We start from the raw sequence: 26850 nt of genomic DNA, 5'->3' as shown, positions 1-26850 counted from the left end.
TCTATCAGCATCAAGTATGTGGTGAGACTCACAAGAATGAGCTAGATGGCATCTGATGGCACAGAAACCACTGATGATATGATGACAAGGATCCACTATATAGGTAGTACCAGATGATCATACTGCACATTGCTATGAAATTTATTAGTCAGGGAAAATCAGCTTCATCCAATCTTCATACACATGCTCCACAATTAAACCCCAATGAGCTACTTCACCTCAGTTGTGCAGCTTTGCCTGAATGATGAACATAAATACAATCTACTGCAAGGTTTCACAAACGTTTGTTGTGGATTGAAGCAATGCAGAAGATGGCATTGCAGTAAACGCATGCACTGAGTAGGTCATATTGGTACTGAAGTATTGGGATTGTTATCCCACATGAGGAGACTATATAGCTTGTAAATAAATACATGAAGTCAGAATCTTGGCACTAAATTTGCTGAATGCAGGAAACATCTCAGCAAATGGCTTGATCTTCTAGTAGCGTGAAGTCTATAAGCACGTGCTGAATGGCCAAATAGCTGGGATCCTGAACATTTTACTAAACTCAAACCCACTGACTCCTCACCATTATTATTTTGTAGTGATGTCATCTTACAGTGCTGTGGCTCCCTTCATTCCCCAGTATAAAGCCACAGATGTGACACCATGCAGTGTTTATTGTGTTGCTTGCACAACTATTGCAACTGTATGCATGTCTTTTCTTCTTTTCTGTTAATGTGGAATGTTGTATGCCATTGACATGAATATCTCCATTAGCACATCTAGATTAAAACATGTATTGATAGCAATTGGTACTGTGTCACTTATTGAGGAATAGTTACCTTTAGCTATATCAACAAGTAGGTGTAGCTTGTATGTAGTTTAGTTTGGTAGCTTGTAATTAATCTTTGTATTCTATTTGTGTTAGCTAGCTATACATTTTATTTTTTTAATACCGGCTCCGAAAGTACGGGTAGCAAATATTTTGTAGTTCCTGTACAAGTTGAATGGGGATTTAACATAAAGTGGGCATGGGACAACCGGCCTTTTCTTGGAATCTTGCTGCTTTCCTCGAAAGAGTACAAAGGAAAGCAGCAAGATTTGTATGTAATGATTACTCAATGTACTCTAGTGTCACTAACATATTAAATAGGATGCACTGGTCAACACTTCAAATTAGAAGGGAAAACCTGAGACTGATAATGATCTACAAAATTGTTAATAATCTTGTTGAAATTGAAACAGGGAACTCACTTATCAAGAATGATTTACCCACCCGAGGACATTTAAATAGATTCAAGCATTTACCAGAGTTAATTCGTTTAAATATTCCTTCTACCCCGATGCAATTAAATTGTTGAATAAATTACCAGATACTATAATTAATTGTACAACATTACAAAACTTTAAGGATCTAATTAACTGTTAATAATATTTGCACACACACTACACCTTTATGTACGTTTACACTCGCTTGTCGAGTCCTGTACATTACATATAATTAAAAATTAATTAATTAATTAGCTAATTGGACAAATTCTTTCTGCATCAAAAGCATTATCATCTCTCTTATTATGGCCTCATCATCCAAATCATCAACACGTTCATTTTACTCTATGCTAGCCTTACTTAGGTCTTATGTCACATATAGGCTATACTTCCGGTATACCTGCATATGCACGCACGTGAGCTGTGCATGCATATTATATTAAATATTTAGAGTAAGCTATCTATTCTCGGACAACCTCTATTCTCGGACGCTCGTTCTCTTAAACTACCCACCCAATTTCGATCCCTTTTGTGTTACACACTTATTGGGCCAAGTCCCTACAGACCTTGAAAATTTATCCTTATTTGTTTCATTATCACGGAATGAGAGCCATCCAAAGTGACCATCCGAAATTATCTATCATCGGACGATTTGACCTATTCTCGGACAATCATCCACAATCCTGCTAATGGAATAGCAGACTTCTGCTGTTAGTGCCATGTTATAGTCTTGCCCTCCAGCTAAACTTATATTAAAACCAAAATAATTTTGTAGTAATGTAACGGAAATGACAACGAAGTACACGGAGGGTATATTATCGGACACTTGAAAAGCAACTGCATAAAGCTTGAAAATAGGTTTGATAGATAGTTATAAGTAATAAAGTGATAGTAAAAAGTGTTTTAAAGTAAAAAGTGTCTATAAAACCAAGATAGATAGTTACTGATATACATAAAGCTCAGTAGCTACACAGATAACTAGTTACAACCAGTACAGATGTATGAAAACTTGAGCTTTTTAGCTAGAGTATGCTTTACTCCAGCACAGATGCAGTGTTTCCACTCTTTGCACCTCTCACATTGTACCCAAGTGGTTGATCGTGGATGATCACACTTTGATAGCTTACAAGATTTTTCAACCTTCTTACTTCCACCTACATGATGTAAAATGTCACAACATTATTAAAATCATACCGGTGCACTAACCTGCTACAACTCCAACTGTGCTTGAACTAAGGAAATGCTTCAACCAAAGGTTGTAGCGTTCATCATGTTGTAGGTCAAAACCATTTTCGTATCTTCTTTTAAACTTCTTAAGTTCTTCACTGGAAAAGGATGGTGATTGACCAGCTTCTGAGAATTAATTAAAGTGCAAAATAACCATCATGTAGCTATGCAAGCAACAACATTGTACAGTATACAGAAAATATGCACAGTACAGTATATATAGCAACTATGTAACTACAGTGAAACCTCAGTTATCTGGACCCCACTTATCCAGATTCTCGGTTAACCGAAGTGTGGAAATGACTGCTCTATTAGAGTAGTGACTGTTCTATTAGGGTAGTTGATAATACTGACATTTAAAAAATGTCCTTTAAGGTTATTTATATAGTTTCAAAGATATGGACTTTTCAGACTTATGGACCACCCCTGGTCCCAAGGGGTTCGGATATCTGAGGTTCACTGTATGTATATATAATTATAAACTTATATCATTAATTGGGCCACAAGCACATGCATCACAGCATAATTACACAGGCAAGCTAAATAGTCGTCATGTATGAACTACTGTATAATAACATTAATTATGCATATTTCATACCTAGCAAATTTGGTGTCTTGCTGCTAGCTGTACATGTGTCCATTGCGATGTCTTCATTAGGTGATTTCTTTCCTTTCTGCTTTTGATTCTTTTTCAACTCTTTCTCCTTTTGCTGTTCTTCAATAATCTTTAGATTTTGAGCACTGGTCAGGACTCGGCCATATGCAGCAGCTTTAATTTTAGGCCTTGTTTTTGGTAAAGATGTAGAAGCTGCTTCTGATAACTGCTTTTGTAAAACACTGGCTGAAGCTGGAATGGAGAATGAAACAAGTGAGGGTGCAGTATTGGACTCTATAGGTGGCTTTCTGCTGGTTTGTGGGTGATATAAATCCATCCATCGCTTGTACTCCTCATCTGGCTCACTCTCAGCTTCAAATCTCTTCTCGAATCTTTGCAATTGTTCTTGAGTGAATGCGGGTAGCTTAGTGGAAACCTCTAAACCCTTTGCCTGAGGTAATGGGCTACACAAAGGAATGAAGGGCAAACCAGTTTTTGAAATATCAGTAGCTGCAATAGGCTTTCTAACTTTAACAGCAACAGCATTTCTGTCAAGGGGATATATCCCTGTGGTTCTAAAGCCAGCCTTAATATTCAAGGATGTCATAGCACCTGTCCAGGCTTCATGAAGTAATTGACAAAAGACAAATCGATTTACAACTTTTCCTGGGTTTTTGGCCATATAACCATGACACACTTCTGACCATTTTGCTTTCAATGGTCCAAAACATCCTTTGTCTAGAGGTTGTGTGAGGTGAGTTGTGTTAGGAGGCAATACAAAAAGAACAACTTTGTTTTCAGCTGCTTTACGTATTGTTCCAGGGTGGTAATGGGAAGAATGGCCATCCATGAGTAATAGAATAGGTCTTGCAGCGGGTGCATAATGCAAAAAATGGTTGTCAAACCATTTGTCAAATAAATCTTGGTCAATCCATCCACTCTGAGAAAATCCATAGATTGTACCAGGAATTTCTCCAGTGGCTAGCTCAATAGGAAATGTTTGTCGATCAAATATTACCATTGGTGGTAGGCTATTCCCTATAGCATTCACACAAGCTAATACAGTGATCTGTGCTTTGTCTCCAGTGCAATATGCAGTCGGATTTTTTATCCCCTTATCAAACACACCCTTTGGTGGTTTTGGATTCAAAGGAAACCCACTTTCATCTAAATTAAAAATTTGTCCTGGTTTTCCCAGCAAATTGTACTGTTGGAATGTGGTTTCCAGTAGATCAAAGTAATGATCCATTACTTCTTCATCAGTAGCCCTTGCTCTTGCTTGGGACAAAGGCACTGGAGCTCTGAGTGTAATATCAGGATGCCTCTTAATAAAGGAATTCCACCATCCTTCAGTTACCAAGTGCTGAGTTCCTTTGTGTTCTGCAATTGCTTGAACAAGTGCCAAAAGCTCTTTCCGAGATTTGGAGAAACCAACAGAGGCACAGCGACGTAGAAAAATGACTAACTCCTCTTCTTCTTCATCATTGAGTATACGACTTGGTCCACTAGTGGAACCTGGCAGCACTCTTCCACTAATCCTGTCTCCCAAAGTTGACTTTGGAACTCCATAATGCTCAGCTGCACGTCTTATGCTCATACCTTCATTGAGTACAGCATTGATGGCTTTGTCCATAGACTCAGTACACCACTGTTTAAATTTTAAAGGTCTTTGTAATGTTCCTTGGTGTAGCAACTTGTTTGAACTGTGACCAGAACGAAACACCCGTTGATTAAGAGGAGGGATTGTGCACTGCGACATTATAAATCAATTGGCAACCACCCTAAGTAAGAGACGCATGTTTAAAATATCCATATGATATTATAGATCACATTCAGGCCACCAAAACAGTCTGGTAAGTGTACACACTTGCACGTAACGTATACAAATATCTCGCATAAGGCTCACCTTACGCCTCCTAGTCTTTCAGTAATCACAAAAATAGATAACAAAGAAGATAAATTGTATCTATTGTAACAAATAACTTCCCGCGCTAAAGAATTTAAAAATAACGCATGCGCATCAAGGTGAACTCATGTCCGAGAATACACGGTCACGTATTACGTTGATAACTTTCCGTGCATTGAGCGAAAATAAATCGATTGTGGTATAGTAGTAACCCAAGGATAGATTAACCAAGTGGAAGTAGTAGTAAGTTTATAATGTTAATTGTAAAGGGGTAGTACTCCCCATCCGAGAATATATCGAATTTTCCGAGTATAGATATTTTCGGACAGCCAATCAGTTTTGTTGTAGTTCAGTGATGCTTATATCCAGTATCCTTATATTACAGTAACAGGCTGGGCATAGCCTAAAGTTTCCACAGTACGAAACATAAAAGCTTGTGTACAAGAATCGTTGAGTTATTGCGTCCGACTATAGAGGTTGTCCGAGAAAAGGTAGCTTACTCTACTACACTGGCCAGGACCGCCCAGAGAAATTAAGGGGCCTAGGGCAAAGAGTTAAAGTGGGGCCCCAGAAGCAAGGAGGTTTCCATTTTGAATCACAACTTTACCCAAGCTGTAAGTTGAAGACCAAAAAAAAAAAAAAAAAAAGGTCATGACCTGCTAACAATGACAATACCTACCCCTCACCAACCATATCTCCTTATCTATAAGCTTACTACACTGCTTCTCTGAAGAATCTGAAGAATACTGTGACTGCTCTATTAAAGTATTTAGGTCTGATTGCTCTATTAGAGTATATCGATCTTTTAAACAGGTATTCAGGGGGCCCCTTTCAGGCTGGGGCCCGGGGCAAAATGCCCCAGTTGCCCCCCCCCCCCCCCCCCACCCCCCTGTGGGCGGCCCTGACACTGGCGTAGTGATAAGGCTATCTAAAGTTGCGTGTAAAATGGCTACAATTCCTACACAGACTCAAGCTGATGGCCGTGTTGATGACTCGACAAATAGTTCACAACTGCCACAAAGTGACGAAGAAGGGGAAGACGTCGGAGAATTGGAGGGAGGCAACATCCATCGAGAATCGCAGCCAAAAATTGATGCGAACGTTCTGAAAAACGAAATACTAGTGGATGGAATGCAGGTATAGTATTAGAGGATTACAGTGAACCCTATGTAAGGACACCTTAATTGTTGGGACTACCCGGCAAAAGTGTCCTGATTATTAAGGTGTCCTATAGCTGGCATTCCAGGGGCTAAGGACCATTAACCAAATAGCGAAGAATCCAATCACGACAGTGATGCTGGGCGGTTGATGTTAGGCTGTGGAGGCGTGACTTTCGTCCCAGTATTTACTCACGTCGTGCGGCCACAATGCATTTAATTGGCATTACTGCGATTTGATTGGACGCACCAGTTTTCGGTAACGGTGGCACCATAGATACAGACGATTTCGGAATCCAAGCAACACAGGAAGTCAATGGAAACGTGAGCTTGTTACGTATTTCGGCACCTTTTCAAAGCAGATGGATCACGTTTTCGGTTTTCGCTTGACGGTTTTTGTTGCAAAGATCGCGCAATCGTCTGTATTATACGTAACATGGATTGGAAACGCGCATATAAATGCGTGTTAATAAATGTTTCCCATCCTCGGCGTTACGGTGCGCGAAATAAATTCAATCTCGTTATGTACAGACTTGCTCAACCACAAAGTTACGTAATACAGGAAACTGGTTGATCACGTGATCATCGCACATTGCTGTTGTGGTCAAACACGTTTTCTGCGAAACAATGACGAGTGAGTGACTTTATAAAGGAGATAAACTGGTGACTGTTATGAATATGGAAAGCACCTTGATGGAAGGTACGGTAACTCACCCCTGTGTTAAGGCCACTTATTGTTAATTTTATGTTTCAGATCAGGAAATTTGCTGTATGGCAAGGCGGGAGGGAGGTTCATTATTCATTATTTATACCATGTACTTTAAAAGACAATAATTGTGTCACACATAAAACATATAAAATTGTACAATGTACATTCATAGACCTATATTAATGAAAGTTATGTTCGCTTTAATACAGGGTCTTTCGACTTCTTACAAGAGGTGCAGATGGGATATGAGTTTCCTACGGTGTGCAAGTTGTTGGTACAACTACAGTAGTAGCAGACTTGATCATTACATCCTGATGAGTAGTACAATTTCTCCATAGGGTCATAGCATCTTAAATCTCGTACATGTACATTTGAAAGTTTACCAGTCAAGTGAAGGTCTGCTAATATGGCACCACAAGTGTAAGACATTCCATCTAAACTCTGCTGTAAGACTTTCTTTTCAGTTGGTTTAAGCTTGTATTTGCTGTAGACGACCCGCCACATTTCGCACTCCTCACACTGTATAACCATGTTAACATTTTTCACATGCTGAACACTAGGTGTGAAAGGCAAAGATTTTTTCTTTGGTTTATTTTTCAATGAAGGCCTATGTTCTTCTGAGGTCTTCTTTGTAAAAGCTTCTGTGAAAGGTAAGTAATGGTGATCATCACCAGGAACTGGATCAGGAATAAAACGTAACATCTGAAAAATATCAGATGAAAGCCTTACAGGTTTACAAGTTGTGCAAGATGGATCTCCACATTTCTTTATGCAAAATGAATAGTGCCTAGCTTGACAACAGTGTTGCATGAAAGAGACGATAGCTGGATGACTTTGTAAATACTCTTTGTTGAGCTTTGCTCCATATTCCAATGAGGTGTCAACTGTATCAAGCAAATTAGAAAACATTTGCTTAATTTCTTCTTCAGAAGCTGACAAGAACACCTTAAACTTTGCCTCATCCAGTTTCAATCTTTGTAAAATATCTGTAAGTAAAACCTTAATAGGGGCAACACTATCCAGAGTTTTGTGCATGACCTCAGATTTTTCAGCAGCAAGGCGACGGAGTTGTGCCATATTGTTGCATTTATCAACTTGCTGTTCATAGCTATCATCCATTTTCTCACGCATAATACCCACACACTGGAGTCCAAGGTTGACAATTGACATTACTCTTTCTGCCGGGTTTCGCCAGGAATGTGAAGGAGCAGTCCTGCACGCACAAAGAAAATCCAAATCAAGCTCTAGAAAAATTGATATCAAGCTCAATTTGACAGAAAGGTATGTTAACCTGTGATCGGGTCCACCATCACTATAAACAAATAAAACTGGCTTATTTTCAGTTGCAGACAAGCAGGATTTAAGTTCTGTGACATGCCTTTGTGGCGATGATGGCTCAAACACTCCTTCTTTTAAGCCAATGTATACCTGTCCACTGTACCAAGTGCCACTGACTTCCTCAGGTATATTCACATCGAGTGTAACAGAGGGGATAAGGCTGAATTTGGTAAAGTCATGATCAGCTACCTCGAAAGATTCATCTCTACGTACTAGAACCCTTTTGCCTCTTTCTACGGCTGCAACTGGATGCCCCGGCTCACCCACCTTGACTTTGTGTTTGTCATCCAAACATACAAAGGCACTATGCTCACGCATCATCACAGCATATTCTCTTTGATACCTGAAGATTGCGGCAGCATAATGACTATCTTCGTGATCTTTGCGAAATTGCCTCGCTTGAACCATATATTTTACATTAAATCTCCCTGTATAATGAATCTTTGAATGTGAATGTACACTCTTGGGCCAAAATTGTAAACTAAGCCATGACTGAGATGGAATTGGTGTATTAGGTGGACATCGAGATGAAACCTGATCCAAAAGATCTCTAGCAGATATAGCACGAGCCATGTGGGTGACATTTGTGTGCCTTCGCTCATCCACTGCTAATCCTATGTTTTCTTGCAAAAACTTTTGGCACTCCTCCCAGAAAACATCATATTTTGTGTGATGGCCAGTGTTTAATTCTCTTAGATCAATTACTATTTCAGGATCTTCCATTTCAATAAATAGTTTGACACGCTCATCTACCTCTTCTTCATTGAGGCTACTGGCAGCAGTAGAATCACCTGTATAGACACCATAAAATATCAAAGTAACTGTATCAATTTACAAAGGTACACATACACCTGTTATATCAGCCACTTGTCCAGGAAAGCCACCTCTATATTTAATTCCACAATCACCTGGCTAACAAAGCCAACTTTCTATAGTTATAAAAATTGGCTATAAGGAAAATTGGCTATAATAGTTTGGACATGTTACAATGTTTATAGTATACATACCAGATAGCTCCCTGTATATGTATCTCATAACAGCTGGTTTTACAGACGGCATTAAACGACCAAATCTTTGAAACATGTACTTCCTCATCATTCGTGTATGATAAATAGGAATCTTGGATTTAACTTGCTCAATGACCTTTTGACTATTTTCAAGTTTTGACTGCTCTGGAATTTTCCAAACAAAGTTCAAATTCCCTATGTTGTTCCCATGTGTATAAGTGAATAAGACTGTTTTAAATGGTAAACCTTGTTTAACAGATTGGACATATTCATATTTTTTCCTTGTGTCAAGATGACAGAAATCATCAACAGAAACATATTCAAAGTCAGAAGCTAAATCCAGTTTGCTGATAAGATCAGCAAGTAATGGCGGTCTATGAACTGTTACAGGAAGAAATGTAATTGACATGTTATCAGAGATCTCATGAACTGGAACTGGAGAAGAATGAACCTCTTTAGAGCGCTTATTGCTCTGATCTAGATATTCAGCATACCCGGATATAGATTGAGCTAGTGTAACTAGGTCATGTTTGAGAGTTCTCCAATTCTGTCGATCCCAATACTCATGCTGTAAACAGGAAAACAAATGTGACGACAACACTCGTAAAGTAGACTTCTCCAAATTAGCAAATCCTCTCTTTCTATGTTTTGACAATTCTGGTCGATTATAGTCTGAAAACTTTGCGAAAACAGATGGTATAGAAAATCCTTGCCTTTTGAAACAATCATGATGGCCATCTATATACCAAAGCACATTTGATATACCTTGAAGAAAACTTTCAGAAAACTTATCCAGTTCTGAACTGTTTTTCCACTTGCATCCTTTGGCTGCAAGGAATAAAAGAACGTCGTTTCTAAGTTTTTCTTTTCCATTTCGAGGATTGGGGTTAACATCTGGTAACTGTTTACTGCAGAGTTCGGCTTGTGCTGCCATCATGATTTGAAACGCATTTCTGCACTGACCATTCGACTGAATCACCGTTGTCGTCACTGTTGTCACACCAGATTCACTAGCAGATCGATCGCACATGTAGTACTTGATAAATTGGCCAAAGGTAGGAGTAACCTCAGTAATTTGTAGATCAGGATCCACCAAATCTAACAGGTCCTTTCTTTTACCAATAAAAACTTCTGCAATGCTTCCTACTGTTCCATCATGCCGTGGCGCCATTTTCTTGGAAATAACTTCAGTGAAAAAGGAACGAAAAGTAGCAGGAGGATGAATTTTGGCAATTTGCCAAGGCAACAAAGTACTGTTTGTCGACTTGCAGAACACAATAACATTTACGATATTCGAAGCCATGCATACTAGCTAACTGAATAACTCGCACGAAAACATTACAAAATTTTTAAGTACAAAAAATAATGGAAAATTAGACATGACATCACAATAATGACTAAATTTAGGCGGTGCAGCAAAGCAATGCGGGAGGGGGATCTGAAACATAAAATTAACAATAAGTGGCCTAAACTAAATTTGCAGTGACTTGCGTATGCACACATTCAAAGGCGTAGGAACGATTTTCAGGGTGGGGGGCCAAAGATGGCCATGACCAGTTAACCATAAACCCATTCAGACACACAGGATCCCATTGATACGGCTCCTCTGTACCCAGTTCATACGTACGTTTATATAAAGGTGTTGTGGGGTGTGTTATCACTAGCTAACAGCCCTACACTTATACTGCATAGCTATCTCTTCACTCCCTACACCCGCCGCTATGCTCCTCTACACCTACTGCATGTGCTTAATGCATGTATGTATCACATGAGAAATCATGGTCACATCAAGGTCTTTCTTTATGCGAGCTTTACGTACTTCACACTACAAGGATTACAGCATTAATAGTTGTTATCGGCAAAGTGAAACATCTTTACCTTTTAGGAACTATAAGCTGGGATGTCTGTTCTAGCAGGTGTTCCCAAACTGAGTGTAGATCATGTGAATACTACACTGCATTCATGGTTGGCCACTTTGATATTCCACATCCTTGTTTGTTTCTCTTCATAAATCAACTTCACCACAAAGTCTTAATAATGTCTGGTTTAATCGTTGGTAGTCAGCAACTCCCATACACTCGTGCACTACAGTGTGACTGCCCTCTTAGACTTAGATCTGTTACCACCCTCAATTTGAGTTCAATCTTTCCCACATCACGGACATGACACTCTTTCTACTGTTCAAACTTCTCACTACACGGGATCCAGGAAATATTTCAACAACAGATATCATGTGCAAGCAGAACAGAAATAAAATTACAGGTGATTTTGTGTTTAATACAGTGCCTCGTACAGTACAATGAATGGGGTGGACCAGGGGCGGATACAGGGGGGGTCAAAGGGGCCTCTTGACCCCCCTCCAAAAATTTTTAATATACCAGATCGAGATACTCTAATAGAGCAGTCACTCTAATAAAGCAGTCACAGTATTAGAATAGTGTGTAGTGAGCTATTTAAGGATTTTTATGTACTTTATCAGCTATAAATGCGTGGTTGTTGAGGTGGGCAGCTATTGTCAGCTGGCTGTGGCCTTTTTTTATTATTTTTGGTCTCACCTTATCAAACCAGAGACAATGTAGTGCCTCAGTTCGTTTTTGACCCCCCTTTCTATAAGTCTGGATTCGCCTCTGTGGTGGACTGGTGATGCCACACCCCAGAGTGCTTTTGCGTGATGGTTGTATGGCTTCTCGTATGGAGGTATGCATTTCTGTGTGTGTATATAACTTTGGCTGATTGGCTACTAGTACTTGGCCCAAAAAGTGGGGGACCAAAACATGCTTTTGAAAATAGTGTGGGGGCTTGGCCCCCCCTGGCCCCCAGTTCCGATGCCCTTGGACACATTCATAGTGATGAGTAGTCTGGCGGCGCCCGCCCAATCGCATAGAGTAAGGGCGGGTGCCGCCAGACTAAGTGATGAGCAAGTGAATCACTATTTTGCCTCGAGCTTGTAACTTATACTGAACATAATGTATGGCATTGCTATCAGGTGGTTACCAATGCGCCTGACAATGTCATACATATTTAAACTGTAAGCTCACTGGTTATGTACACATGGGGCAAGGTCAAGGACAAGGTTGAGATTTGAACTATGATGAGCATGACTGAATCTCTGCTTTGTGCTGTTGCAGTTTCACCGTAAATTCTTACTGGTGAAACAACATAACCAAATGGTTAGGACAGTGGCTTGTATGCCCCATGATGCTGGCTGGTTCATGCTGTTGCAGTTTCTTGCACTACTTACCATGACTATAACTGGTTATTATGGAACTTTGAGACAGTTTCTGTCCGTGTTAACCTCCTGCAAGTTACTAGTCTTGTCCAAGGTGGATTTTCCCGCACATACTCAAGTGCTTAGGACACTTTCCCCAGCAGATTCAAGCCTAATAGAGCTCTATATGACATGCTTAATATAATGCTGCAGAAATGTTCATTTGATATCATTTCTCTTGTAATGCTGTGTATATACCCCCGGACACTAAACAAGACTATGGGACCGGCCATAATTGACGCAGTAAGATACATGAATTATAGTTTAGCTTTTTTCATTGTACCAGTGATAGACATGATGTCATGCACTCATCCAGTATTTTCTATAACACAAACTGAGTACGTATGCAACAAAATTTAATATGTTATCTTCAAATGTTTAGTAAAACACTTGTTCGTATTCTTCCTATTGTGTTGTGCGTATTGTCCAATCTTATATCAATTGCTTTATTTTACAGATTATTAAAACAAGATGCCACAGAACTTGCCAGCTTGAGCAATCTTGTATTTTGTTTGTGATCTTACAATAGACCATATGCAATCTTGGGGGCATGGCTTTGTAGTATTGATGCAAGAATATTATAGAGATGGGCAATTATCCAAATATCATGATTATTTAGTTGGCAATCGTCTAATTTTCATTAACTAGTGAAAATTAAAATTGGCAATTATCACATAATAATCGATCATCTTAAATATTTTTGCCGTTTAGTTGAATATTTTAGGGTTTTTGTTACAGTACAGTGGTTAAATGTACAATAATTGTGATAATGGCTCATGACAATAATCGTACGACAGAAATGTCAATACCCTCCCATCCCTAGAATACTAGTCAAACTTCTCAGATGTTCCCTTAAGGTATTTTATAGCTACACATACAGATTATTGTACACAAGTTAGTACTAATATAATTCCCTACCCCAGGAATTAATAAGCCCAGGACCAAAGACCTGCAGGGATCCAGAAATTTTATATGTTTCCTAGTGTTTATGCATTCTATTGTATTAGATGCCTCTGCAAGTCACAGTGTCTCATCTTACATAGTCATAGCACTTCTGCACCATGCATCACATGACGTCTATCGTCAGGTCTGGACTGGCTGCTCACTGGTTACAGCTGGCTTTCTGTATGACAAGTACACTAGTATTGCTTAACTGGAGAAATTTTGTGTAACAATTTTTCCAGGAAACATTTTCAGTGAAAGGGTGACTGCTGGCAAGAGCTGCTGGTTACACAAGCAGTTTGACAAAATTATAATAGCCTTGTGTGCTTCATGTGGTTCTAGTATTTATTAATATTAATGGTGCGTATGGTACCTGAAGGTGTGAAAATGAGCACCCATCAGAATGGCCTATGCTAAGCAGTCCAAACCCTCTTTCAGTGTAGGCATTAAATGCTAGGGATTGTGTGAGGCACCATGATATAGAATAAGTGATTTGGCCATGCAAGATGGGATGCTGTGACTTGTAGAGGTAACAGGCATGAATGTGAAGTACCAATTGAGTTCTTCATTTCCAGGTCCACTGCTTATACCACCTCATATTATTTACACACTAGCATTGGTACCTGCCCTATGTGCAGGACCATCTCCACATTAAACATTTTAATGCCACGAAGAGGGACTAAGCATTAAACACCAGCACTGCTAATGTAGCTATGTAGGGTACATGGTGATGTCACATTTTTTAATGAGCATGAGGTTTTCTTATGTCATTAATGATGCAAAACACTAAAGTTTATTGTTTGTGGTTTTGACAGGAATGTAGTTTAATTATTCAGTGCATCTTCCCTACCAGTGACTTCAACGTGCTGTACAGAACAAACGAAACCTTTGCTGCTTTACATGAGAACTAATGCAACAATAATTAATATATTGGGAACCAAGCATAAATATTAGTGTCCTATATTTGCTGTGTAGCATGTATGTCGATAGTGCTTTAAAGTACATGATCCTTATGCAGTACATAATAATTTATAGTGAAGCATGCATGCAAGGCTAGCTAATTAGTTAAACTGCATGCGAGCTAAGGAAATTGTATACAGTATACCCTACATTACATACTGGTTGTGTACACACGGTACAGTTTCAGTTTCTACATTTTGATGTTTACCTTACCGACTGTCACAAAGAGAAATGAACTTGAGCATAATTTAAAGTCAACACAATTTGCAGTTATAGTTACTGCATGGCAAGCAAAAGTTCAGAACTTGTCCTATGCACTTTCAGTTCTGATGTTGCAGTGACACATATACCTCTTGCCGTACAAAAACCCAGTTTTGAAACACCTGCAGTGTAATTGACCAATAAGGTAATGTATGAATCTTTAGAGTGAAAGCATGTAAGCAGGATAGTGAAACAGTTGTGCCAGGTCAGATGCAGTTCCTTGGTGTAAACTATGGATCTGCATGGTTCCAGTATTATCATTTTTCAGATGCACAGTAGTATTTGTTCAATCATGCAAGCTGCCTATTACTACAGCAGTATTGAGGTAAGTCTGAACAAACAGTTTTTCATGTCAGTGCACACCTATGTGCTTAAAACAAAGATGTAGATATTCTGGATACTGGTGAAAGAAGCTTTTACCTACTCTAATACAACACACTGGACCAACACACAGATGGACAATATGTTGGCAATTTGTCTGCCCTGTCCCAAAAGTGCTATAAGAGTCCCTATTATGTGAGGTAATTCAGTGCCAGTGCTGAAACTGATCATAAGAGTTTGTAGATGAAGACTTGCATGGAACAGATAGAGCAAAAAAGTGCATCAAAAAGGTCCCAAAAGTGAAAAAAAAAGTTATGACCTAGGCGGGGATTGAACCCTGGCTGGTTATAATAACTTGGGGTTAAGGGAGGTGCACAAATCCCCACAGTTGTTTATCAGTGGTTTTGACAGGAATGTAGCTCAACTTTTCAGTGATCCTTCCCTACACCAGTGCCTTCATCGCCCTATAAAGAGCGAACAAAAGCACGTATTGATTTGCTACAACAACACTCGAGTTGCTAGATGATGGGCGTTTAATTTCGCTAAAGTCCCGCCTCGATACGTGCTTTGCATGCCAAGATATGATGAGCTAAAAGTCGTGTTTTAAAAGGTGTTCACAAAAAGGTACTGAGTAGAAAGAAAAAAATCTGTCAACACGTGGATTTGAACCCACGACCTCTTACACGCTAGTCAGGCGTTCTACCACTTGAACAGTATGTGCTGTGGTTTTCAAAGGAATGTTGCTCAAGTTTTCTCTACACCTTGGCCTTCTACGCGCTGTAGAGACCGAACGGAAGCACGCGTGAACTCGTGATAACAATCTTAGAGTAGGCGGATGATGAGCGCTTCATTATCAGCACAGACTATGTCGATTCGCGCCAAGTCTGGTGAGTAAGCAGCGTGACCGTCAGACAGACAGACAGACAGACAGCTTTTCAGCTTTATATATATAGACTAGCATTGGTACCTGCCCTATGTGCAGGACCATCTCCACATTAAACATTTTAATGCCACGAAGAGGGACTAAGCATTAAACACCAGCACTGCTAATGTAGCTATGTAGGGTACATGGTGATGTCACATTTTTTAAAGAGCATGAGGTTTTCTTATGTCATTAATGATGCAAAACACTAAAGTTTATTGTTTGTTGTTTTGACAGGAATGTAGCTTAATTATTCAGTGCATCTTCCCTACCAGTGACTTCAACGTGCTGTATAGAACAAACGAAACCTTTGCTGCTTTACATGAGAACTAATGCAACAATAATTAATATATTGGGAACCAAGCATAAATATTAGTGTCCTATATTTGCTGTGTAGCATGTATGTCGATAGTGCTTTAAAGTACATGATCCTTATGCAGTACATAATAATTTATAGTGAAGCATGCATGCAAGGCTAGCTAATTAGTTAAACTGCATGCGAGCTAAGGCAATTGTATATAGTATACCCTACATTACATACAGGTTGTGTACACACGGTACAGTTTCAGTTTCTACATTTTGATGTTTACCTTACCGACTGTCACAAAGAGAAATGAACTTGAGCATAATTTAAAGTCAACACAATTTGCAGTTATAGTTACTGCATGGCAAGCAAAAGTTCAGAACTTGTCCTATGCACTTTCAGTTCTGATGTTGCAGTGACACATATACCTCTTGCCATACAAAAAACCCAGTTTTGAAACACCTGCAGTGTAATTGACCAATAAGGTAATGTATGAATCTTTAGAGTGAAAGCATGTAAGCAGGATAGTGAAACAGTTGTGCGAGGTCAGATGCAGTTCCTCAGTGTAAACTATGGATCTGCATGGTTCCAGTATTATCATTTTTCAGATGCACAGTAGTATTTGTTCAATCATGCAAGCTGCCTATTACTACAGCAGTATTGAGGTAAGTCTGAACAAACAGTTTTTCATGTCAGTGCACACCTATGTGCTTAAAACAAAGATGTAGATATTCTGGATACTGGTGAAAGAAGCTTTTACCTACTCTAATACAACACACTGGACCGACACACAGATGGACAAATATGTTGGCAATTTGTCTGCCCTGTCCCAAAAGTGCTATAAGAGTCCCTATTATGTGAGGTAATTCAGTGCCAGTGCTGAAAAACTGATCATAAGAGTTTGTAGATGAAGACTTGCATGGAACAGATAGAGCAAAAAGGTGCATCAAAAAGGTCCCAAAAGTGAAAAAAAAAGTTATGACCTAGGCGGGGATTGAACCCTGGCTGGTTATAATAACTTGGGGTTAAGGGAGGTGCACAAATCGCCACAGTTGTTTATCAGTGGTTTTGACAGGAATGTAGCTCAACTTTTCAGTGATCCTTCCCTACACCAGTGCCTTCATCGCCCTATAAAGAGCGAACAAAAGCACGTATTGATTTGCTACAACAACACTCGAGTTGCCAGATGATGGGCGTTTAATTTCGCTAAAGTCCCGCCTCGATACGTGCTTTGCATGCCAAGATATGATGAGCTAAAAGTCGTGTTTTAAAAAGATGTTCACAAAAAGGTACTGAGTAGAAAGAAAAAAATCTGTCAACACGTGGATTTGAACCCACGACCTCTTACACGCTAGTCAGGCGTTCTACCACTTGAACAGTATGTGCTGTGGTTTTCAAAGGAATGTTGCTCAAGTTTTCTCTACACCTTGGCCTTCTACGCGCTGTAGAGACCGAACGGAAGCACGCGTGAACTCGTGATAACAATCTTAGAGTAGGCGGATGATGAGCGCTTCATTATCAGCACAGACTATGTCGATTCGCGCCAAGTCTGGTGAGTAAGCAGCGTGACCGTCAGACAGACAGACAGACAGACAGACATTTTCAGCTTTATATATATAGATATATATAGATTACATATCACAATAATAATTATTATTGTTTAATTTATTGTTAGCATTTATATTCCAGGAAGTGAGAAGTCTGTGTGATAGATGATGATGGCCTATTAGTCAGTCCACTCGCTTCAGCACTGATAAACCCCCTGCCTATATTATGATGAAGAGCCTTAAATGATCTGTAGATGACCTTATACCAAGAAGCTTAAGACGGCAATCAATCTGCAGCAATTGGTGACTTAATTATGAATTAGCCAATTACGACATGAAACTGACAATTCCTTTGTAGCATATCTAAGTGTGTAATACATAATATGTTTATGTATAATGTACTGTAATGATACAATGCAAGGAGTGAAAAAACATAATGAAGTGTCCATTTATATGTTGGTATTATTCTTCACTTGTATTGTACAGAAGTGTTTGTGGAGCCATCTAGGGACTTGCAATCGTCATTTGCAACACACACTTGAATGTTGCAATAATATTTACACAGTCAGAAGTTTTGTGCTCCAAGTATGAAGCTTACACATCTGGTTGATGTACATGTACTGATAGTACATTTGATATACTTGTCTCACCACTATTTCATTTATTGTGTTGCAAGCCTTGATTATTGCAAGTGCATCATTTTGAAAGAACCATTGCATCACGGCAGTGAGTGTTATGAAGATGATGTTGACTATAGAGCTGAAACAAACATTCTGTATACCAGTGTGTGGCAATGACCATAATACAACAAGACATCGAGATTGGGAGAATGGGCTGGAGCGCTGTAGCCTTGTGACCTGACCCTTAATCTGTCATGTGAGATCACATGACCCTCTGAGATTGGGTCATGGTAAATGTGTACCCCAACATTTATGATAAAGCTCTGGCTGGTACATTTGGTGGTATACCAATTTACCCAACACCAGATGCCCTATATGATCCCTCCTAACTGATATGCTACAATGCAGCCCATATCCTACTAACCAGCCGTAGTTTGGTACTATGGACCTTTGGTGGGATAAAAAGTTTCCAGCACTGCAAACAATTAGTGATAATGCTGCTTCTTTACTGCCCTGCTATAGCATAGAATGATCTAGAACAGGCAGGCTGCTACATATGGTACTACCCCAAACCTGTTGATACCTTCTAATGAATACCACAATGCATAGTGATCAAGCTAACCCTACCGTTTAGATATTTACTGAATAGTGCATAGTGTTCAACGCTAGTTCCCATCTATTAATGTTATTATGGCCACCTTCAAGTTAACCTTCGATTAAACTTGTAATATGCAACAGGTCTGAACAAGTGATAAAAATATACACAACTCAATCGATATGACAAACAAAACTTAGTTACAGAATAAGTTAGAATACGCACTATTATAAACCAATTGCATCGTGTGTGGTGTTTTCCCATAATCTCCAGAACACCTATATATCAAGATGACAATTGCTAATAATCATAGAAATAAAAGACCACTAAACACATTACAGAAATTGGACAATCAAATCAGCAAATGAAGCCAAAATCTCACTAGCCAAATCAACACTATTGCAGAACTTCCCAGAAGCATTTTAGGTCACTCTGAAACCACGCTAATTTTCCAGTGACATTGTAAGGCAGAAAAGTGACAGTCTACATCATTCTTACAATAGCACTGAATGAACTAAGCAAATGACAATGCTCGATTGATGATTTGATATCCATATGGTACAGTATATACACAGCTGACAATAGACTTACCTCAGCAGTATGCACATGACTCCAATGAATAAACATTTGTGTGCCACTAGTATCTATTATAAGAGGAACATTCATCACTTGTGACAACAGTTGCTGGTCTTAACTAAAAATCAACACAATAAATTATGAAAGTGAATTTCACGAAGAGTGGAATGAAAGTTGTTGCAAAACGATAGACCATCGAGTTATCAACCATTTTATAAAGGTATGTAAAGGGTTTGTGTGTTTCCTTACTGAAAAGTTATTTTCACGACTAGTTTTGGCTTCACCATTAATTTTAGTGTTAGGGTAAAACCCTAGGTATCATTTTGATCCTTGCTACATCATGAGTAGAATGATATAAATTGCATAGCCATAGGAGGGACGAAAGCTTCGAAAGTTACAGCGCTTTGTGCAAAGCATGTGTATATTTATTAAGTGTAAATCCAGTTTTCTGGATTATGTGGGTTTAAGGGTTAAGCTGTACAAACAGCAGTGTAGTAGCTAGCTAGGCATAACTTCTTTTAAAGCAAATCTGTAATGAAGAGTCCACAGAGATGGGCTCGCATTACTTGTTAAAGGGGACAGTCAGATCTTGTGCCTGGGTAATTCAGAAAGCTAGCTACACCCCGGTGTGTTTTGTAACATATCTCTACACAGTGGCATAGCTAACAATGGCTATAGGCAAGGAAAAAAACTTGGACTATTTGCCAAATTCACCTATGTTTTACACTGCCTAAGTTATCTACTGTACGGTAGCTTTCAGACCTTCCCCTCTAGGATTGTGATGACCAACAGTTTAGGCCTTGCTTAAAGGGTGGTACAAATGTGAATGTATGTTGGTGGTGGGGTAGGGGGATCTCCTTACTGAGGACACTGTATTTGTTGTTATAGACTATGTGCAATCTAGAGCATAGTCTCATATATTCCTGACAGCAAGAAATTCTATACTGGAAAAATTTTAAATACTCATACTCTTGATGAAAGGAACATCCGAGAAGTTACTATAGTATTCTTTCAAGACATTCTGGTTACAGATTGCACACAATCAATACTACAAAGCCATGCCCCCAAGATTGCATATGGTCTATTGTAAGATCACAAACAAAATACACTTACACTAAGATTGCTCAAGCTGGCAAGTTCTGTGGCATCTTGTTTTAATAATCTGTAAAATAAAGCAATTGATATAAGATTGGACAATACGCACAACACAATAGGAAGAATACGAACAAGTGTTTTACTAAACATTTGAAGATAAAATATTAAATTTTGTTGCATACGTACTCAGTTTGTGTTATAGAAAATACTGGATGAGTGCATGACATCATGTCTATCACTGGTACAATGAAAAAAGCTAAACTATAATTCATGTATCTTACTGCGTCAATTATGGCCGGTCCCATAGTCTTGTTTAGTGTCTGGGGGTATATACACAGCATTACAAGAGAAATGATATCAAATGAACATTTCTGCAGCATTATATTAAGCATGTCATATAGAGCTCTATTAGGCTTGAATCTGCTGGGGAAAGTGTCCTAAGCACTTGAGTATGTGCGGGCAAATCCACCTTGGACAAGACTAGTAACTCGCAGGAGGTTAACACGGATAGAAACTGTCTCAAAGTTCCATAATAACCAGTTATAGTCATGGTAAGCAGTGCAAGAAACTGCAACAGCATGAACTGGCCAGCATCATGGGGCATATAAGCCACTGTCCTAACCATTTGGTTATGTTGTTTCACCGGTAAGAATTTACGGTGAAACTGCAACAGCACAAAGCAGAGATTTTTTTTTTTTTTTTCCCGGGCTAGATGTAATGCCCTTTCCTACCACCCCCAGCACAAGAGGCAAACGTGCTGGACAAGAACTGAAAAGCGGGACATCTAAAAGTCCCTAGGGCCATTTGTTAGGCCCATTTCCGGGGAAGCATCTGGTGATCTAAACGAGATGGAGCGGCTTCCACGGATGCACATCGTCGCTGACCTCAACAGGGAGAAAGACAGGGTACAGCGAATCCACGCCAAAGTACTACTGTACGATAAAGCACTACGTTTGGAAAGGAGCTCAGCAAGCCGGCGATAAAATGTGATGGCTTCCTTCCCCATGCCCCCAGTTGTGGCAAACACCAATGGAGTAAAAGATGCAAACTCCACCTCACGGACACGGTCACCATACTCCCTCTTCTTCTGCATCTCATGACGCCTATACACAGATGGTATCGAAACATTGCGGTAGCTTTGTGCGTTTGGGTGAAAAACCCTTACATCGAAAAAGGCACTTTGCCGCCGCCCCCAAAATCCGCGTGCATGAATGTCAGCCCTGGCATCATCTTGGCAGTTAGCTGATCGAGGGGTAAGTTCTTCGCCACTCAGGGATTGAAGTGGTGGCTCAATTGTAACATTAGTACAAACATTTGAAAGTAATTCAGCAGTTGTATCACGCAGGTCATTGTGGCGAACAAAGGTCAAACCACCATGTCGACAGATCATTGCATGATCAGCAGTGAAAGGCGAGCCACACACACAGTGGCTAGGAGTATTCAGTAAAGTCCATCCATAACGGAGGTGAAGAGCATCCCAGAACTCCTGCTTTGTCAGATGGTAACCCTGGTCTTGCAGTGGTAAAGCCAGAAGCCAAGAAGAGGCTCCAGGTTCACTATTCAGATCAATAGCTCTTTGAAGCTGTGAAGAGAGACCATTTCTGATCTCAAGAGCCCGTTTCTTAAAAGCCTCACGCCGGTGTTGGTGAACCTGAGCCTTGATGGATCGAGTATCTGGGGGATGAGCATGTGCTACCTGACTAATAATCAAGTCTTTTAATGGTGCAGTAATTCGCAGGGAAGCATCAAACTGAGATTCACAGAAAGCTGTAGGGTCACCCATACCGAGCCCACCGAAACGACATGGCAGAGAGAACAACTCACGTTCACCGGTGGCACATGCAACATGTCCAGTGATAGAAGGAAAAAGTTTGAGTCTGATAGCATCCTCTAATGGCTGAAGTAAAGAACTAATGTTTGGAATGGTTCTCATCAGGTAGACCCAGCGGCCCATCATACCGTGGGTAAAAGCACAATATGCAGCATGTGGCCGACTACTTGCAATTCCAGCCAAGGCAGACACCTCAGCAGTCCAAGACTCAACCTTTGAAGCCACGTATTCTTCAGCGAAGTCTCTTGTACCCAGAGCCGCACCAAGGTGTCGCTGGCCACGAGCAGTGATCTGTATATTAGAATCAGCAAAAATAAATTGTGCAGTGGATAGGTGTTCTGGCTTCACAATTAGGACTGTCTTGGTAGCATTTGTAAAATAACCATAATCAGGTCCAACAGAAGAGAGATGCTGCCACCAGGAAAACAGTTTTGAGAGTGATCCAACAGCAGTAGCATCATCCACAAACCATGCCTGAGAGACATCGGGCACTGTTGTACGGAGATGTCTAATCAAAGGTACAACTGCCAAAGCATACATGGCCATTGCAAGGGGGTCTCCCTGAGTTGTACCCTCAGTTGATTGAATTTCCCCCTCACCCACTAAAAACAAACGAACAGGTGCACCATAAGTATTGTGCAAGACGGTTGCAAAAGATGGACAAAGAACTGAGATGTTGTGAAGCGCAGCCTGGCGATTAACACAATTAAAAGCATTGGAAGCATCAACAAGGAGAGCAGCCTCGCAATTACCATTCTCGAACATTTCCTTCATCGCATGAACAGCTGCCTCAGAGCCAGCAGCATGACCAGCACAAGTCTGCAAAGGACCAGCAGCAGAGATAACATCCTCACCAATTACAAACAGTATTGCCTTTGCTACAATTCTTCGGGGCACATCCCCAATACCTATGGGGCGGACACCAGGACGTTTGTCTAAGGGAATCAATCTGCAGGCCACAAAGGGCATCAAGGCTGCAGGGTCCTTTACTGAGGATGTACAAAGGTAGCGAGACACAGAGGCCAAGGCCTTACACAATCCAGCGGAGGCTTCTTTGAAAGAAGTACACATTCGTCTCCAGGCATAGGCATCAACTCCCGATGGCCCTGCTGCCCCATTGGTATGGAGTGATGCCCACTTGATTACCTCACTGGTAAGGCACTCAAAGAGTATTGGATCATGGCTAGGTGCCTTGTAGTTTGTATTGAGCAATACAGAAGGATTAGCTGGTCTACCCAAGGGATGTTTTTCCAGTAAAATGTCTCTAGCTGTACGTACAATGGGTTGACCAGAGGAATCTCTACCCGAAGGAATCATAGAGTCAAGGGACAACACTCCACCCTTGAAGTCAGTTGATAATAGGCGCAGGGCCATACTGACCTTTCCCTCTGACATCAGATGGTCAAACAGTCGAGATTTGTCATCGGGCTTTCTCTTAGATGACAAGGAGCGGCTAAGGTGGTCTTGAATACAACGTCCCTCCTTAAGAAGAGCATCAAAGGAGCCCTTGCTCCACAAATTTAATCTCCTCAGGAGGTGAACAGAATGATCCTTAGCACGGCTCTGCTGGTGAGGCTTCTGTAGTAGTAAAGGTTGCATCACTGAACATGCCAGCAGTGCAACTGAGCCAAGTGCAGAATCCTCTGCAAAGGCCTGGTACAACCTTGCTAATTCCTGTACAAAGAGTTTTCCAGCTTTTCCAAAAGGTATTAAAAATATATTTGGTTTCCAATGAATGACCTCTTCATATGTTGACGTGAAAAATTCACAAGCTCTCTCACCAGTAACGTCATTCCACATAAAGTCAGTACAGGGCTTGAACTTGGAAACAGGGTAGGAATCACTAAATTCTGGGTTCTGTCTGACAGAAACAGCATCAAAGTTAGAAGGAGGGGTAGCTGTATCAAGATTGGAACAATTTGGACATACAAAGTTTGCTTCAGAACTTCCCAATCTCTGACTTTCAGCAAGTGAAAACCCTAAACAATCATAATGGTACCATACACAACAACCCTCACGTTGTCGATCACAATTGAGCATTAACCGGCCGTCATCACGTCCCCCACAGCAGCACCACTTTCTTTTCGACTCAGTGTCATCCACACTGGACGACGGAAAATCATCAGCAGAAACAGCAGCTTCACGCGCGGATACGAGCACTTCGACGCAGCATAATCAGAGGTTAACTGAAATAAAGCCCACCACGACCTGAAAAACAGGTAAGAGAAAGCAACCGTTACAAACCAGCATCAACGTACACCTTATTTGAAGACCGTCTACAGTCCTAAAGCATATCAGTTGCTGAAAGAAAGGCCACTAAGACTCAACATCCGATCAGGGTCGCCAGGCCATCCTCCATTTCTCGTATTTTCAAACTTATACCGTTCACAAAGCAGAGATTCAGTCGTGCTTATCATAGTTCAAATCTCAACCTTGTCCTCGACCTTGCCCCACGTGTACATAACCAGTGAGCTTACAGTTTAAATATGCATGACATTGTCAGGCGCATTGGTAACCACCTGATAGCAATGCCATACATTATGTTCAGTATAAGTTTAATACAAGCTCGAGACAAAAATTAATAGTGATTCACTCGCTCATCACTATGAATGTGTGCATACACAAGTCACTGCAAATTTAGTTGTGAGTTACCGTACCTTCCATCAAGGTGCTTTCCATATTCATAACAGTCACCAGTTTATCTCCTTTATAAAGTCACTCACTCGTCATTGTTACGCAGAAAACGTGGTTGACCACAACAGCAATGTGCGGTGATCACGTGATTAACCAGTTTCCTGTATTACGTAACTTTGTGGTTGAGCAAGTCTGTACATAACGAGATTGATTTCCATCAGGCTAGACCACACAAGGAAGGCTCGCCGGAAATACACACTGTGCACTGTCCACTACAAGGATAGACGTCCTGAGGCCTATCCCGCTGTGTGCTAGACGAATTATAGCTACTGTGACAAGAAGACAAGCAGGTCAGGGACTATAGACATACCTAAAACGAAGGATTACTAGCAACACCACTGCAAGGGAGAAGGAAACAGTCAATAAAGGATAGTTTCATAGTGAGTGTGTCAAGTTAACGTGGGATGATCACTCCGACCAGGCTGCCTACAATGACACGCTCTGCACCCTACAGGATGACACCTTTGTGAACAAGGAAAATTAGGTTCAACTACTCTAATAGAACATACATCTACCTTACTAGGCGATGAATCGTGGGGACTAGATCATTTAGTTGCTATTGCAGTCTTCAATGTGTAGGGAGACACGGACACATTTTCACTCCTTGGTAACTCAACATGGACAGCTGAAACTTCCAGAAGCTCTACTGAGCAACCACTCTTCGTATGAAGGATTCACCTGGGCTATGCTGATATACAACTCTTCACATATGCTGGTGTTGACCTTACTCAGTGCAGCCGATTAACTTGAATACCATACTCAATACTGTACTGCATACACACTTTGTCATGTAATAAGTAAACAACACAACAATACCATGACTAGGATGTAGAAATGAAACTCCAATTCAGTTACTCATATTGACAAAACAATCTATCTGAATAATACCACTATATGTGACAAATTCAACTTGAATTAGAATATAGCTCATTGTGGTAATGCACCAACCATTGGTCAACTGATCCTCATACCACACTCAAGCACTTTATGTTAGTTCATGCAACATCATCCAAATGAAGTATAGAGTACATCCCAATTGTGGTATTTGTCTGCTGCTCAAAACTAATGCATGGTTGTAATGGGACCTACATGAGTACTGCACAGATGCGCAGAAATTCCAGTGCACAAGGCCAACCTACATTATAAAAACTATAACATCATTCACTCTTTGTTCATGAAGCCACCAACATTATAGCTAGATTATAGTGCCACACACAATTGAAGAGATCATGTTATGCATGCACATAAGTAGCTATGTGTAATCATGACTTTGTTGGTATGTAATGGTGTGATTACTTCTTGATCATTAGTAATGTTCAAACTTTAAGTGTATTCACACAATAGCACACAATTGTCTTAGTATCATGTGCATTTTGCGTGGGTACACCTAGTTTAAATGAATTAACTCTGGTAAATGGCTGCTTGAATCTATTTGAATGTCCTCGGGTGGGTAAATTATTCTTGATAAGTGAGTTCCCTGTTTCAATTTCAACAAGATTATTAACAATTTTGTAGATCATTATCAGTCTCAGGTTTTCCCTTCTAATTTGAAGTGTTGACCAGTGCATCCTATTTAACATGTTAGTGATACTAGAGTACATTGAGTAATCATTACATACAAATCTTGCTGCTTTCCTTTGTACTCTTTCGAGGAAAGCAGCAAGATTCCAGGAAAAGGCCGGTTGTCCCATGCCCACTTTATGTTAAATCCCCATTCAACT

The 26850-nt window shown here is 40.2% G+C and overlaps 3 protein-coding genes and 1 long non-coding RNA gene across 5 annotated transcripts; all 4 read right to left on the bottom strand.

Annotated features, from left to right (window-relative positions):
- Positions 1 to 2140: 2140 nt before the first annotated feature.
- LOC136243047 (uncharacterized) lies at positions 2141 to 4876 on the bottom strand. Its single transcript, XM_066034565.1, has 3 exons — positions 3080 to 4876; positions 2461 to 2607; positions 2141 to 2408 (listed from the first exon to the last, which is right to left on the bottom strand). Exons 1-3 carry the CDS (start codon positions 4833 to 4835, stop codon positions 2233 to 2235), a joined length of 2079 nt encoding a protein of 692 aa, XP_065890637.1. The 5' UTR covers positions 4836 to 4876; the 3' UTR covers positions 2141 to 2232.
- Positions 4877 to 6958: 2082 nt separating this feature from the next.
- On the bottom strand, positions 6959 to 10504 carry LOC136243458 (uncharacterized). Its single transcript, XM_066034963.1, has 2 exons — positions 9194 to 10504; positions 6959 to 8977 (listed from the first exon to the last, which is right to left on the bottom strand). Exons 1-2 carry the CDS (start codon positions 10494 to 10496, stop codon positions 7038 to 7040), a joined length of 3243 nt encoding a protein of 1080 aa, XP_065891035.1. The 5' UTR covers positions 10497 to 10504; the 3' UTR covers positions 6959 to 7037.
- A 7463-nt stretch (positions 10505 to 17967) lies between these two features.
- LOC136242811 (uncharacterized) lies at positions 17968 to 25277 on the bottom strand. 2 transcript variants are annotated; one of them, XR_010694646.1, is made up of 5 exons: positions 25093 to 25277; positions 20623 to 20671; positions 19525 to 19577; positions 18369 to 19211; positions 17969 to 18320 (listed from the first exon to the last, which is right to left on the bottom strand). It is a non-coding gene; the product is annotated as an uncharacterized lncRNA (long non-coding RNA). The 2 variants fall into 2 exon arrangements; XR_010694645.1 differs by having other exon boundaries at positions 17968 to 19211; positions 25093 to 25274.
- LOC136242810 (uncharacterized) lies at positions 20679 to 24447 on the bottom strand. Its single transcript, XM_066034295.1, has one exon. It carries the CDS (start codon positions 24233 to 24235, stop codon positions 21389 to 21391), a length of 2847 nt encoding a protein of 948 aa, XP_065890367.1. The 5' UTR covers positions 24236 to 24447; the 3' UTR covers positions 20679 to 21388.
- Positions 25278 to 26850: the final 1573 nt, after the last annotated feature.

The sequence above is a fragment of the Dysidea avara genome, chromosome 13, assembly GCF_963678975.1.
Source record: "Dysidea avara chromosome 13, odDysAvar1.4, whole genome shotgun sequence".
NCBI lineage: Eukaryota > Metazoa > Porifera > Demospongiae > Dictyoceratida > Dysideidae > Dysidea > Dysidea avara.
Note: the sequence above shows the minus strand (reverse complement) of the source record. Positions and strands in the feature narration are given on the sequence as shown.

Bases quoted from the DNA above. Each gene is read 5' to 3' on its own strand.
- LOC136243047 (XM_066034565.1), bottom strand. From the start codon at position 4,835: ATGTCGCAGTGCACAATCCCTCCTCTTAATCAACGGGTGTTTCGTTCT. The intron at 2,608-3,079 runs GTATGAAATATG...ATTAATTCTCAG, and splicing joins CAAGACACCAAATTTGCTAG to AAGCTGGTCAATCACCATCC. The intron at 2,409-2,460 runs GTTAGTGCACCG...TACATCATGTAG, and splicing joins CACAGTTGGAGTTGTAGCAG to GTGGAAGTAAGAAGGTTGAA.
- LOC136243458 (XM_066034963.1), bottom strand. From the start codon at position 10,496: ATGGCTTCGAATATCGTAAATGTTATTGTGTTCTGCAAGTCGACAAAC. The intron at 8,978-9,193 runs GTATGTATACTA...GTGTCTATACAG, and splicing joins CATATACAGGGAGCTATCTG to GTGATTCTACTGCTGCCAGT.
- LOC136242810 (XM_066034295.1), bottom strand. From the start codon at position 24,235: ATGTGGAATGACGTTACTGGTGAGAGAGCTTGTGAATTTTTCACGTCA.